Here is a 13,705-nt window from a genome sequence, read left to right as displayed (position 1 = left end):
TTTCAATTATCTCTCTTGTCGCTCCCTCCTTATTTCTACGCGTAATCTTGATCTATCTCCTAGATTGATATGGAGAGGACTTCCTCAAGGCTCCGTTCTCAGTCCTCTTCTGTATAGTATATACACACACGATTTAGATCTCTCTGTTCTTAGTTTCTGTAATATTCTTCAGTACGCGGATGATCTGGCTTTATATATTTCCTCTGACAGTCTCTCGGACTCTGTTGAACGAATAAACAGAGCTGTATTTTACTTAACAGATTGGCTTGATAACCATGGCATGTCAATTTCTATTGAGAAAAGTAGTGTTGTAGTGTTTTCTCGTTGTAGAACTACTCCAAATATAAGTGTCACTTTTAACGGACAAGCTTTCCCGGTTAAGGATTGTGTAAAATTTTTGGGAGTTGTACTAGATTCGAAAATGTCAGGATCAACTCACATTAATTTGAAGGTTAAAAAATGTGAAAAAAACATTAATATTATGCGTTCACTCTCTGGTGTCTGGTGGGGTTCACATCCATACACCCAAAAACTGGTGTACAACGCCCTGGTTCGCAGCCACTTGGACTATGGATCGTTTTTACTTCAAAACAGTAATAAAACTAGCTTAAAATTATTTGATAAGATTCAGTCAAAGTCGCTACGAATAATTATTGGTGCCATGAGATCCTCACCAATCAACGCTCTTCAGATTGAATGTGGGGAGCCTCCTCTTCAGTTTCGGAGACAATACCTTTCTGACCGTTTTCTTTTCAAAGCATATCAGTATTCTTCTCATCCTCTTATTCCAAAATTATCTATCCTATCTGAACTTACCTCTTCTTCTAATTACTGGAGACACAAGGAGCTGCCATGTTTAATCAAATCTTTCCTTAAATTGACCAGTCTTCCCTGTCCAATTTATCAGTGTAAGCTAAATCCCTTATATAAGATCCCATATGAAGCCATCACTAGCGCCCCCGAAGTTGTATTAAATCTTGGTATAGAAAAAGGTTCCTCCCTCGCTAACTTCCAGTTTAATTATAAAATTAATGAAATTTGTAAGGACTGGATACATGTATTTACAGATGCCTCAAAATTAACCCAGGAGGGATGTATTGGGTCAGCAGTGTGGATTCCGAAATTTAATGTGGTGCTAAATTTTAAATTGCCTCCACATTCTTCTGTTTTTACTGGTGAACTTTTGGCTATTTTTGAAGCAGTATCCTACATAGAGTCGCACCATTTAGACAAATCTGTTATACTCTCGGATTCCCAGTGCTCACTTCAAGCCATCCTTTCTAATCAATTTAAATCGAAAGTCAAATTCTATTTAGTCCTAAAGATAAAGCATTTGCTCTTTAAGTGTCACTTAAAGGGGATCCATGTCAAACTGGTATGGATTCCTGGTCACTCTGGTATTAAAGGGAATGAAGATGCAGATTACTATGCGAAGGAAGCCACTACATATGGAATATTGTGTCAATATAGGGCTTACTGTTATGATCTCATGACCCTTTCCAAAACCCGCATGCTCTCAGACTGGGGTGAACATTGGTCCCGTAGTAGCCTCATTAAAGGGAAGTACTATGCTAGCATCCAGGAATCAATATTAGTCAAGCCATGGTTCTTTAAATATCGCGATGCAAGCAAAGCCGTTACCTCAACTATATGTCGTCTAAGGTTGGGCCACTCGTGTACACCTGTATTCCTGGCCAAAATACGAATCAAAGACTCCTCTATTTGTGAATGTGGTTTAGACGAAGGCACCCCAGAACATATATTTTTTTCTTGTCCTAAATTACGATTCTCTTTGTATGATGCTCTTCCCCCTGAGATTCCACGTCCTACTGACCTAAAATCCTTATTAATGTGTGTTTTCTCCCCGTTTATTACTTCTTTATGCACTTTCATTGAAACTAACAATATAAAACTATAACGGGATGGAGATATCTAACAAAAGTTAACTATTCCAAGTATATATTTACTATTGTATTTTTATATATCTTTGTGTGTTTTTGTCTTAGGCAAGTTAACTTTTCTTTCAGGTAAACTTGTGCGGGAATTGGAACCGAACTTGTACTCCCACTATAACTCCAAATAAAGCAAAGTTTAAATACTCTGATATTGGCAAATCCGCAAGGGAGCCATTGCAAGAATAATAATAATAATAGAACACGGTCTTATACACAGGTCGTACTACTACTGAATTACAGTAGGGGCACGTTGGCGACTCGGCTTAATGTTTTACAACCGCCAAACAAAGAGTATATAAGGTATGCCGCCAAAGGCACGACCACGAAGTATAGATAGACAAGAGAGTCCGAACGGTACTTTTCAAATCAGATTTTACGCACAGGATTGATCCAACTGTTTCATTATCGAGCTTATTACGTTTATCTGTTTTAATATTTTTTAAATTACTATATAAAAAATTCCCGAGAAGGGGAAATCTTAACTGTGTCGTAGGGAATGGACATTATTTAAGTGGAAACACTGGTATGTATTTAAACGAATACCTCTTGAAAAATAGCGCACTCTACCCCCAAGAATTAAAATTAAGATTCTCTCCCCTAAATTGAGACCATTCGTTCAACATTACGTTCGGACTCCTTGTATCTATACTTCGTGGGCATGATGATCGATGGGTGTGCTGTGCAACGAAGACAGATATGATGTTTATGTTTTAAATGCAATGATTCCTAAAGTGGCCTAAATCCCACCCCCAGGGTCTATGACAACCTGCAAGGGGTCTACGTCAGCGAAAAAAAAAAAAATTGGGGGTCCATGAAATAAAAATGGGGGCCCACAATAGTGGATCTCAACATACACTGATAGTAACTATTTATATAGTTACTATTTTTTAATATAAAGATATATACATTATTTATAAAAGTACCAATAAAGTAAAAAAAATATATGTGGTTACAAAATTGTGTAAGTTGTAGGAATTAGGCATTTTGAACTTGTAAAAACCTGCACATAATGATATACCAGCATCATTTTGTTACAAGCAGCCCCAGAGTTTCGCGGACTTGTACTGACTTGTTCAATTCGTCACTCTATAAATACGAATCTGAGACAAATACGTTTATTCGTTAGTTATGGGCAAAACACATGAGTTCATGCCATTTTTGGGACGAATTTATTGAGGCCTGTGTCCAGCAGTGGACTGCGATAGGCTGAAATGATGATGAATGATGATGTAAAACTTTGATTAATTTCTTCTCTGCAGAATTTACATTCAGAATCGGTCGCAGCGACACTTTTAAAAATAATAATCACTCAGAAATTTTAGTTTGTAAAATGACGATTCAAAGGTGCTTTCCGAATCGGCCCTATTTGAATAAAGTTATATTTGTTATATTATGGTGACGATTGTAACAAAAGTTTGTAGTTTAAAGATGTAGATTAGTGCTGTATATGTAAAAATAGGTAATATTTATTTATTATATGTTTATTATATGTTTTTACTATTTATGTAACTACTATTTTAATACGGTATTTACAACAATACAAACCTCTTCATTTTCGGCACTGACTAATCTATCTTTGTCTCATATATAATATTTTAAAGTTACTGGCAACAACTCTATTGACATCACAGCTGTTCGTTTCATCTGCCTGTCTGTACTCTGTGTCGCTAGATACGATTTTATTTCAACAATTATTGGACATTTAGTGAAATTTCATTTCAATCTCCTAGAACCCGAAAAAACGATCTAAAGATATTTTTGACATTCAGCGGTAGTGTGCCAGGTTGGCGTGCGTTTTATAAACTGGTCAAATCTCATTTTTATTTCTCTTGCATTCTAGTGAACACTAAGTGCATGTACTAAGTTCTGCGATCTTGTCATAGTCTGTTTTTGTATATAATTGTTTATTCCAGGTACATCTTATGTAGACTGTTGTTACGAAGATTATTCGCGTAAGTTATTTAAATACTATGCCTCTTTTTGGGAAATCTCAGAAGAGCCCCGCGGAGTTAGTAAGATCTTTAAAAGATGCGGTTACTGCATTAGAGAGAGGTGACAAGAAGGCTGAAAAAGCACAGGAAGATGTCAGCAAGAATTTGGTAGGGTATTATGATACAATACAGTTTTCGTAATTATTTCTCTTGTAATTCCAAAGTTGTTAATATAACCTTTTTCAATTGAAGGTCCTAATCAAGAATATGCTTTATGGCACATCTGATGCAGAGCCACAAACTGACATCATTGTAGCGCAACTTGCACAGGAGCTGTATAATACAAACCTACTCCTACTACTGATTCAAGTAAAATAATTTCAATAGCATATTATTTTCATTTGCTTCTAACATGTTATATTTAAAAAATAATTTATTTTATATAGAATTTAAACCGTATCGACTTTGAAGGCAAGAAAGATGTAGCCCAAGTGTTCAATAATGTTTTGAGGCGTCAAATAGGAACCCGTTCTCCTACAGTCGAGTACATATGTACTAAGCCGGAAATTTTGTTTACTCTTATGTCAGGGTAAGATACACATACAGTACACTCAATTTAATTGTTCAGTTATCATAAGCACGTATACATAAACAATGGACAACTCAATTAGTAAACATCAACTATTTTCAAAGTATTAGTGTCAAGTTACAGACACTATACATTAGTATATATAATAAATATATAAATTAGTGTAGAAATGTTATAATTTTACTTTATCATTGTTTCCTTATAGATATGAGCACCAGGAAATAGCTTCCAACTGTGGGACAATGTTGCGGGAGTGTGCTAGATATGAAGCTTTAGCCAAGATAATGTTATATTCAGATGATTTTTACAATTTCTTCCGTTATGTAGAAGTATCCACTTTTGATATTGCCTCTGATGCCTTTTCTACATTTAAGGTTGGTTTTATTTATAATTTGTGAATTCTAGTTCAATAAATATGAATTATTATTCATACATTAACGACACAGTTTGTGCTATAAACCATTCTTCAACTCACACGGAGGAACAGCCATTGTAGAAAAAGAGAATATTAATAATAATATAATAATAATAAATACTCTTTATTGTACACCACAAAGAAACATTACAAAAAAAGTGATCAAACACTATCTTTTTGAAAAATACGAAACTGAAAAAAATCAAGCAACTAAGTTAAAATACTCACATATTGGCGTTCTGACCCAAAAAAATTACCAGATCTCTTATACTTTTTTATTACCAAGAACAGATTTTTTATTATCAAGAGAGAAGATGAAGATAAAGAGAAACTTAGAGAAGAATGTACTGATCTATCGTCAAACTATACACCGGTAATAATTAACTATTGTTATAAAGCCACCATAGAAGGGACTGAAACAATTATTACAGAGCCAAAATAATAGACTCAATCAGAGCTTACCATTAAGAAGTGTAGAAAACTTTGAAATGGCTGTCGAATCTCTTAATAAATTTATCCAAAAGTATCTATACCCACACAACGATGGATTGTTTGGAATTGTTGGTGTTGTGGGATTCATGCTGCTGAAAACTGATCAAGAAGAAAGTTAATGAAAGAAGACGCTTTTGGAAAAAATGGCATACATACATACAAGATATCCTTGTGATCAAAAAGCAATTAATAAGGCCTCAGAAGAACTTAAGTAAATGATCTGGTAAGCAGATAATGAGCGGCCCTAAAATCAGCTGGCAGGCCTCCGCCTAATAGACAAACTTAACTACCCACTCTGGAAGGGAACTTAAGGACTGAAATGACCAAAATTACACATAGCACCCATAAAAGCTACTAATGGAAAATGGGTAAGAATTGAAGTTGATAAGACCCAAGTATATTCTGAGTATTTCAAATCTCTTTAAGCCTTTAAAATGATAAGGTGATCCATGAATATATAGACTCACCACTGCAAATGTGTCTACTCCTAAAAAGTGCCCGCTCCAAAGAAGTCTGAAAGGAAATCTCAAAATTATCAGAAGGTAAAACACCAGGCTATGATGTAATTGACGAACAGCATTGCTTAATCAGCTACAAAAAAAGGTATAAAGAGAGTGATCCATATCACTGCAATCTTCAATGCTTGTTTAAGGCTTTTATGCTTTGCGACGGATAAGCCTACTCCCAATACTATGAAAACTCGAGAAAATATTGCCGAAAAGGATGCATACCGATCTTTTAGAGGTCATCAGTTTGGGCTTAGAGAACATTATTTTATTTATTTATACATTCACATACCAATTCAAAGTTGTAACAATACATAACATTAGAAAAATACAAGTTGCATCAGTTGCAAAAGGCAGCCTTATTGCTAATACAGCAAACTCTTCTAGGCAATCTTTAGGCAGAGGACTGACAGGAGGAGTGTGGGAACGGCTGCAAATATTTTTATGTAACATACATACACATATATATATACTATGCTCATATACATATATATACATATATCTATAAACAACTTGATAAATTAAAATTAATGAAAAAATATCATAGAATTAAAGTTGCATAAATTAAGTCGATAAATATATTTCTATAATGAGTGTTAAGTTTGTTAAAATGGAGCGTGCTTAATAAACAGTGGCATGAGTTCTAAAAACGACGAAGAGCGATCTTCAATATCGGGCTTTCTTTTGAACAGAGAGGTCGTTCGTAAAAATTGCAGAGAAACTCAAATCGGTTTTTAATCAACTCAAATTTTTAAATAGAGCGGAGCGGTAGGATTGAAGGAAATACAAGAAAGGGAGGGACAATAACTAAATATTCCTGCGAAGTAGTATAGGAAGCCACTTGAGTTTTTTTTTTTCGTACTTTAGAAACGTCATATTTGTGAACTGAAAATTGAAAATATACACCGAATACAGAGGTTTTGTAGGCGCTCAAGTTTATATAATTGTTCCTCATTGAAATTAACATAGCGCGTATCGGTGTAGTTAAGAATGGGAAGAAGAAGAAACTCTGCTATCATATGTTCAGTAGAAATAGGGAGGAAGTTACATAGCCTTTTCAGAGATTTTATCGTAGCATACAATTTCTTACTTCAATAACATGAGGTATCCAAGAAAAATATTTATCAAAAGCAACTCAAATTTTTTACCTTGTCACTTATCGGTAAACAAATAGCATCGATTATTAATGGTTGAATTTGCGTCTAGTTAATGCGTGAAATTAACCTCTGACTATCGATGACAATAACTTGCATCTTTGCAGGATTAACCCTTAAACCATAAGACTTACTACAACGTTGAATAGATATGAGATCCTTATTCAACAAATTTACCCATTGTGAAAGTTCGCTGAGATGAGATTGTGAGTAGATTTGTAGATAATCCGCGAACAAATGACAAAGAGATGAGATATGATTAGTGACAGATGAAATAAAAATCGAAAATAAGAGAGGTGACAACACGCCACCTTGCGGCACGCCAGCATTACTCATACACCATTTAGAGGAATGACCGACAATGTATATGCGTTGCCGGCGATTGTGCTAGTAATTATGAAACCAGTCGATTACTTTAGAAGATATGTTAAGAGAACTAAGTACGGTAAGTAGTATATCAAAATCAACAGTATTAAAAGCATTACTGAAATCAAGTAAAATTAATACTGTGATAAGTTGGTTGTCAATACCTAATCTGATGTCATCAGTAATTTTAACTAAAGCAGTAGCCATACTATGACCATGCCGAAAACCGAATTGCATAGGGTTGAACAGGCTGTGTTGAAGAAAAAAGGAATAATTTGTTTGTAAATAAGTCATTGTTTGTAGTCAAGTACAAACAACAAGTAGGTAGGAATGAAGGGATGGACATTGAACGATAATCGGAATAATAAGAAGAATTCTACTTTTATAGTAAATGCATAATTTGAGCAGATTGATGAAATAATAGGAGCTACAATATCAATAATCGGCATGATAATTTTACGACTTATGCTGTCAGCGCCAACAACATCGGAGTTACTATCTAAAATATTGTTCTTAACATCACATACAGTGAACTGGCTAAAAGTAAGTGAAGGAAAAGTTGAGGCAGATGTAACTGAAATTTGAGTAAGTGTATTAAGTTTGGTCGATCCATCAATGAAATCGGAAGTTACGAAATGCTGATTAAGCTGATTGAACTCTAATTTATTAAAATCTTTTTTTAGCTTCAACATCTCCAAGCATTTGTAGAAATGTCCAGACTTTAGAAGGATTATCTTCCTCAGTTAAGCACTTATAAATAGCGCGTCGTAGTTTGTCTCTGCATATTTTATTGCAGCGATATCTTAATTTTTTATATATTTCATGTTTTGTTGTTGGGGCTGGCCCGATATCTAGCCTCTAGCCTATCATAGCCAGGGTCAATGTTTAATACGAACTGGAAGAATGGAAGCTGAATGTTTTAAAGATCAACTAAAAGATAACTAAACGGAGTTACGCGTTCATCAATTGTATCAGCAGTAAGATCTAACGACCAGTTGATTTTAACCGCATCTTATTCAAGCGATTATGATCGGTCCCATCGAAATTATGCAACATAAGAATCTTTGATTATGGGTTTTTGTGGTCGAGAGAAGGTCACGATAGGAAAAGGCAAGAGCATTACACTGATCATCTTTTTCGAGACGGTCAGTGGAAGAGAGTAATAATGTAAATAATAGAGGGGCTGTAATTTGGGATAACTATGTGTGGCCGAAACAGGAAGTATATTTAAATTAGATGAAGTAATAAAAGAGTCGATAGTATTAAAACAACCCATAAGAATAGTATGATTGTACTACAGAGTAAAATTTTGAAGAAAGCTTTCTAGTTGTGAAAAATAGAAAAAGAAGACACATCATGTCACGGATACCATGAGTAATTTTCCTCGACATTGGGCAAGTATTTGACAGAGTGTGGCATAAGGGACTGCTTTTTAAACTTAAGAAGTCGCTACCACATTTTTCTTTCCAATCCTACGGTCATATCTCAACAAAAGATGTTGATAAGTAAAATTTAATGGCGAAAGTTTACGCTAAACGAAATTCTCTCAGGAGTACCACAGGGAAGTATCCTGGGCCCCCGTAATGTACTTGCTCTTTACTGCAGTACTGCCTACAAACACACTGCAAACTCTGGCAGTAACTTATGGTTATAGCATCGGCCAAATTACAAGACCCTACTTAGTAGTGGCTGGGTAAATGACGTGTTAATCTTTAACTACCGACGTAATTTTTTTGTACCACTAATTCCGACATGGGGACTGAAACACCGCACATACAACACTGAGTTTTATAGAAAAATGTACAATATATATCAAACTATAGGTTGGGACCCCAAACTATAATTTGGGGTCTACAAATGAAAAGGAAGATAATCAACTTTATTTAACTTTAAAATGATATGTCTTAAACTCTAGCGATTTGTAACTAAATAATCAAACGGCATATTGTACCGACACTGACCGAGAGATTCGACAACATATGATAAGAATCCACACAAATGTCTATCACTTACCCCCGATTAAGTCTTTAAAGTCTCAACTGAATGGCTCATTGTGTCAAGTTTACAGATAGCCAACAGTAACGTTAAATTAAAGAAATATATACATTTTTAACAAACTGGTTTATTTGTACCTTCTCAACTGTAAAGTACTTTTCCTTTTCTCGTCATTTCATTTAGTCATACACTTAAGTCAGTCTTATAAGATTATGTTTACAGAATTGAAACATAGCAAAATGTCTGTAACTGAGTATCTTTCATTCACAGGAATTATTAACTCGCCACAAAATCTTATGTGCTGAGTTTTTAGAAGCTAACTACGATAAGGTGTTTAGTCATTATCAAAGGCTGTTGAATTCCGAAAACTATGTTACTCGACGGCAAAGTTTAAAGTTACTGGGCGAGTTGCTTTTAGATCGACATAATTTTTCTATTATGACACGATACATTACCAACCCCGATAACCTTAAACTAATGATGAATATGCTTAAAGAAAAGTCACGTAACATCCAATTTGAAGCTTTCCACGTTTTTAAGGTAAATACTTAAAAAAAGTATTGTATTTAAATTATTATAAAAAAAATACTATACTAAAGAAGTATAATTTATTGTTAAGTTATTATTAGTATTTTTTTTTATAATTTTATAATAATTACATATATATATATATAATATTGATTTACTTCATTATGAAGAAGCATGTTATTCCCAAATGAATATGTTTGCCACTATTTAACAAAATGTTAGTCAAACAGTCCGATTACGGTAAATAAGGGTTCGATTTATTTTAGTAGTAGCCATATAAGAAAAGGTTGAAGTGAAACCATTTTTTTAATTTGACTATTTGATAGCTGATAATTTTTCAATTTTAACACATATTTTATCATTCATAAAAAGATTAAACTATGGCACTAAAAAGTAAATAATAAACTTAAATATTATGTTTCAGGTATTTGTAGCGAATCCAAATAAACCCAAACCAATATTGGATATTTTGCTAAGAAATCAGGATAAGTTGGTAGATTTTCTCACCAAATTTCACACAGACCGCTCTGAAGACGAACAGTTTAATGATGAGAAGGCTTATCTAATAAAGCAAATTAAAGAGCTTAAGCCATTAGAACACTAACATTTATTTTATTGCATTTTAATAAATCGCCACTTCCTCCTCAAAAGAAGTTAGTTATAGATGCTATTATATTTAAACGCTTCTAAGTCACCGTGTGTCAGAGGGCATCGTGCGCTGAGACAGGGCTCTGTCAAAATAAAACATTGGAATTCTAATGGATTTTACATTCGGTCTGTGATGAGTCAGGAATGAAAGTATATTTGTGCTACAAGCAAATTAACATTTTTTAATAAAGATTTGTAGGAATTAGAGTTATTTTATTGGTTTTACTTAGATCTTTTGTAAGTTGTTAATACCATTTTTAGTTTTATGACGTGTTTTGTGACAGTTCCTAAGTCACAATGGAAATAGTATATTTTATCACATTAGCTTACGAACCATTGTTGAAATTTAAACATAACGGAATCGAAATTTGGAAAGTCGAGATCTAAGGATTTTGTAAATATGACATCTTTTTTGTTTATTTTGTACTCTCAATATCAAAAGTATAGATTGTTAAATATGAAGGAAATATATTTTGTATATTGTCAGTATTGGTTATTTATTACGCGATAGTAATATTCCATATTTTCTGTACTAAATTATTTCGATATTTTGATAACAATTGCTGTGCTTAAACATCGTAATAGTATTTGCAATATTTTCATGAATATTTTTGTATGTATTATCGAAATTTCTTTATCCTACATTTTAAAGTCTATTTTTATTTTATCAGCGACATTAATGCATAGGTACATTTTTGAAACTGAATAAAATATTTGTATCATTATTATTTTATTTTAATTTATTTTTACCCCTTAACTTTATTTATTTGAGGTTCGTATGAGGCGTTAAGAAGTGTTTTGGTAAGAAATTTTGTATACATATGTACTTTTGATTTCGGAGCGTTTGGAAACAATTTATATTAATTTATATTAAAAAAAATGAAAGACATGTAACCGATTTGGAGGCTTTAATATCTCTGTCTTAACTACTACAGTCTTGGGCCCAGCGGATGTCAGGGGGGGCCGACCAGACGCTGAGTTTGCATCTCTTGCTTATTTCTATGAATCTTATACATTGTAACGTATCCTATGTTCTACCTAATCTGGAGCGGATGGACGAGTCGTTATTATAACTATGTACTTACTTTAAAAACATGTTTTTGAAGAACTGTTTCCAAACAATGTCTGAAAACAATTAAATTGAAAATATAAGAAATAAATTCAAGTTGACTGAATTATCATGTAAAGCATTATTAGGTATTATATTGAAAAAAGAAATAATAAAATTGGATGTTGGTTTACAATGCTTTTAACATGTGTATTGAACATTCAAATTTTTATATACATATATTCAATGTGAAGCTTTTGTATTGTCAATAAATTATTTACATATTTTTATTATAATTTGTAAAGTAGTATAAACCTGCCATATAAATAGTAACTAAATGATTTGTGCAAGGATCGTCTTCATATAAGAACTCGGCCTAGCGAGAGAGAAAGATGCATAAAACTGTAAATAATAAGGGTTTATTAAGGGTTACTAAAATTTAATAGGGTTAAACTATTAAAATTTGCTCGGATAACCTTAGAACGGTTCATGTTATAAAATATTTATAAATCGTCTGTGTTTAATCAATACAAAAACATAACTAAGAGAACCGGTTTGTTATAGTGGCGAAAGTAGTCGCGTCAACGCCAGCGGTCGTGGTTTCGTTTCGCATTCTGGGTAAATTTTTGTATATGTCCATAATTTTTGTTTCTCGTCTAATTGTATGCCTCTCTGGGTCTTTCAACGTCCCGGGGAGTCCTGCCGCTCCTTGTTGGTATTATAGATAACGGTTGCCTTTCAATCAAACAAAAAGCGACGCCGTGTAACGCAGTGTTCGACAAAGCGCTTTCTATCAACGACACTGATAAGTACACTGTTCGACACTCGAAAAAGTCACGTTTGATAGTGTTTTACCCAATACTACCTCCGAGTAAAAAAAAAAAGAAAAAAGAATTTTTCCTCTGCATATAATTTTTAATTATTTACATTGTTAGTGGTATAAATTTCGTTACAGTAATTGAATTATTATTTCGGTAAAACATTTGCGGAGAGAAGATAATTATATTCAATTAATTCAATAAAACTTAGGTACTTTAAAATCATGGTTGGTTGAAATATTTATTATTAAAAAAAATATTATTATTGATATAAAATAATTATTCATTTCCTTGCGAACTGTGTAAGTACATAAACTTTTTGAAAGGTTATGTTTATAAATTAAATAAATATTGATTAAGACCCAAAAATGCCATCTTATGTCATTTTCAGACACTACACTTCCGTTTAACTCTCTTACAAAATGTTTGGCAGTGTTGCGCAGTGTAAAGGAGAGACCCTCTGTGTTAATAAATGGAAAGCAACCACCGAATGTTACTCCACTTCCACCACTCCACTTCAGACTAATACAGTCAACTGCTGGACATAGGCCTCCAAAAGTTCGCGCCAAAAATGGCGTGAACTCGTGTTCTGTGATAAATGATACTTGTACATTTAAATTACTTTACACCTATAAATAGTCTTTGTGTGAACTCTAGAATAACGATCCTAGCACAATGTTTCTTAAATAAAACATAAAGAATATATAATAATAACCCTTTACATTCGTTTTTTTTTAATAGTCACATAATTTTGACCAGTTTACAAGTTTTAGGTTCAAAGGGATATAGCTTTAGATATATCAGTATTCACGAAAAATGTACTGAATAAAATGTAAAATTAAATACAATCGCATTTAAATCACAAAACACGAAAATTAGTGTTTAATACTTTACTTTCTACTTGACAAAGGAGTACAACTAGACAAATATTGATACTCAGGATTTTTTTTGTTACGTCACTACAAAAATAAATTCCGTAGCAAATAGATGAACGTGTTTGGTAATGCTTATGTATAAATCACCAAAAGAGTAAATAGCTCGACTTATATCACCTCATATTCTATCTCAAAATAATAATAATAATAATTAAAAACACATGTAAATCTTGTATTTTCAACCAATTATAATAAAATGGTAGGAAAGTCAAAACTGTACACATAGATCAAGTAAAAAATATAGATAACGCACTTAGAACTAAAAAGTGAAGCCACTTTTTTAAATATGTGTGAGTGAGTGAAGTGTTGACACTTTTTGAAAAAA

The 13,705-nt window shown here is 33.1% G+C and overlaps 1 protein-coding gene and 1 long non-coding RNA gene across 2 annotated transcripts; both read left to right on the top strand.

Moving 5' to 3' along the window:
- The first annotated feature begins 1,655 nt into the window (after positions 1–1,655).
- LOC123669188 lies at positions 1,656–2,155 on the top strand. Its single transcript, XR_006745707.1, has 2 exons — positions 1,656–1,955; positions 2,028–2,155. It is a non-coding gene; the product is annotated as an uncharacterized LOC123669188 (long non-coding RNA).
- Positions 2,156–3,894: 1,739 nt separating this feature from the next.
- On the top strand, positions 3,895–11,304 carry LOC123669519 (protein Mo25). Its single transcript, XM_045603121.1, has 6 exons — positions 3,895–4,054; positions 4,139–4,255; positions 4,333–4,475; positions 4,681–4,849; positions 9,674–9,943; positions 10,356–11,304. Exons 1-6 carry the CDS (start codon positions 3,926–3,928, stop codon positions 10,533–10,535), a joined length of 1,008 nt encoding a protein of 335 aa, XP_045459077.1. The 5' UTR covers positions 3,895–3,925; the 3' UTR covers positions 10,536–11,304.
- Positions 11,305–13,705: the final 2,401 nt, after the last annotated feature.

Source organism: Melitaea cinxia, chromosome 3 (assembly GCF_905220565.1).
Source record: "Melitaea cinxia chromosome 3, ilMelCinx1.1, whole genome shotgun sequence".
Lineage (NCBI taxonomy): Eukaryota > Metazoa > Arthropoda > Insecta > Lepidoptera > Nymphalidae > Melitaea > Melitaea cinxia.
Note: the sequence above shows the minus strand (reverse complement) of the source record. Positions and strands in the feature narration are given on the sequence as shown.

Excerpts from the sequence above, each read along its gene's own strand:
- LOC123669519 (XM_045603121.1), top strand. The coding sequence starts at position 3,926 with ATGCCTCTTTTTGGGAAATCTCAGAAGAGCCCCGCGGAGTTAGTAAGA. Across the intron at positions 4,476-4,680 it reads TTGTTTACTCTTATGTCAGG|ATATGAGCACCAGGAAATAG; the intron begins GTAAGATACACA and ends GTTTCCTTATAG. Across the intron at positions 4,850-9,673 it reads ATGCCTTTTCTACATTTAAG|GAATTATTAACTCGCCACAA; the intron begins GTTGGTTTTATT and ends TTTCATTCACAG.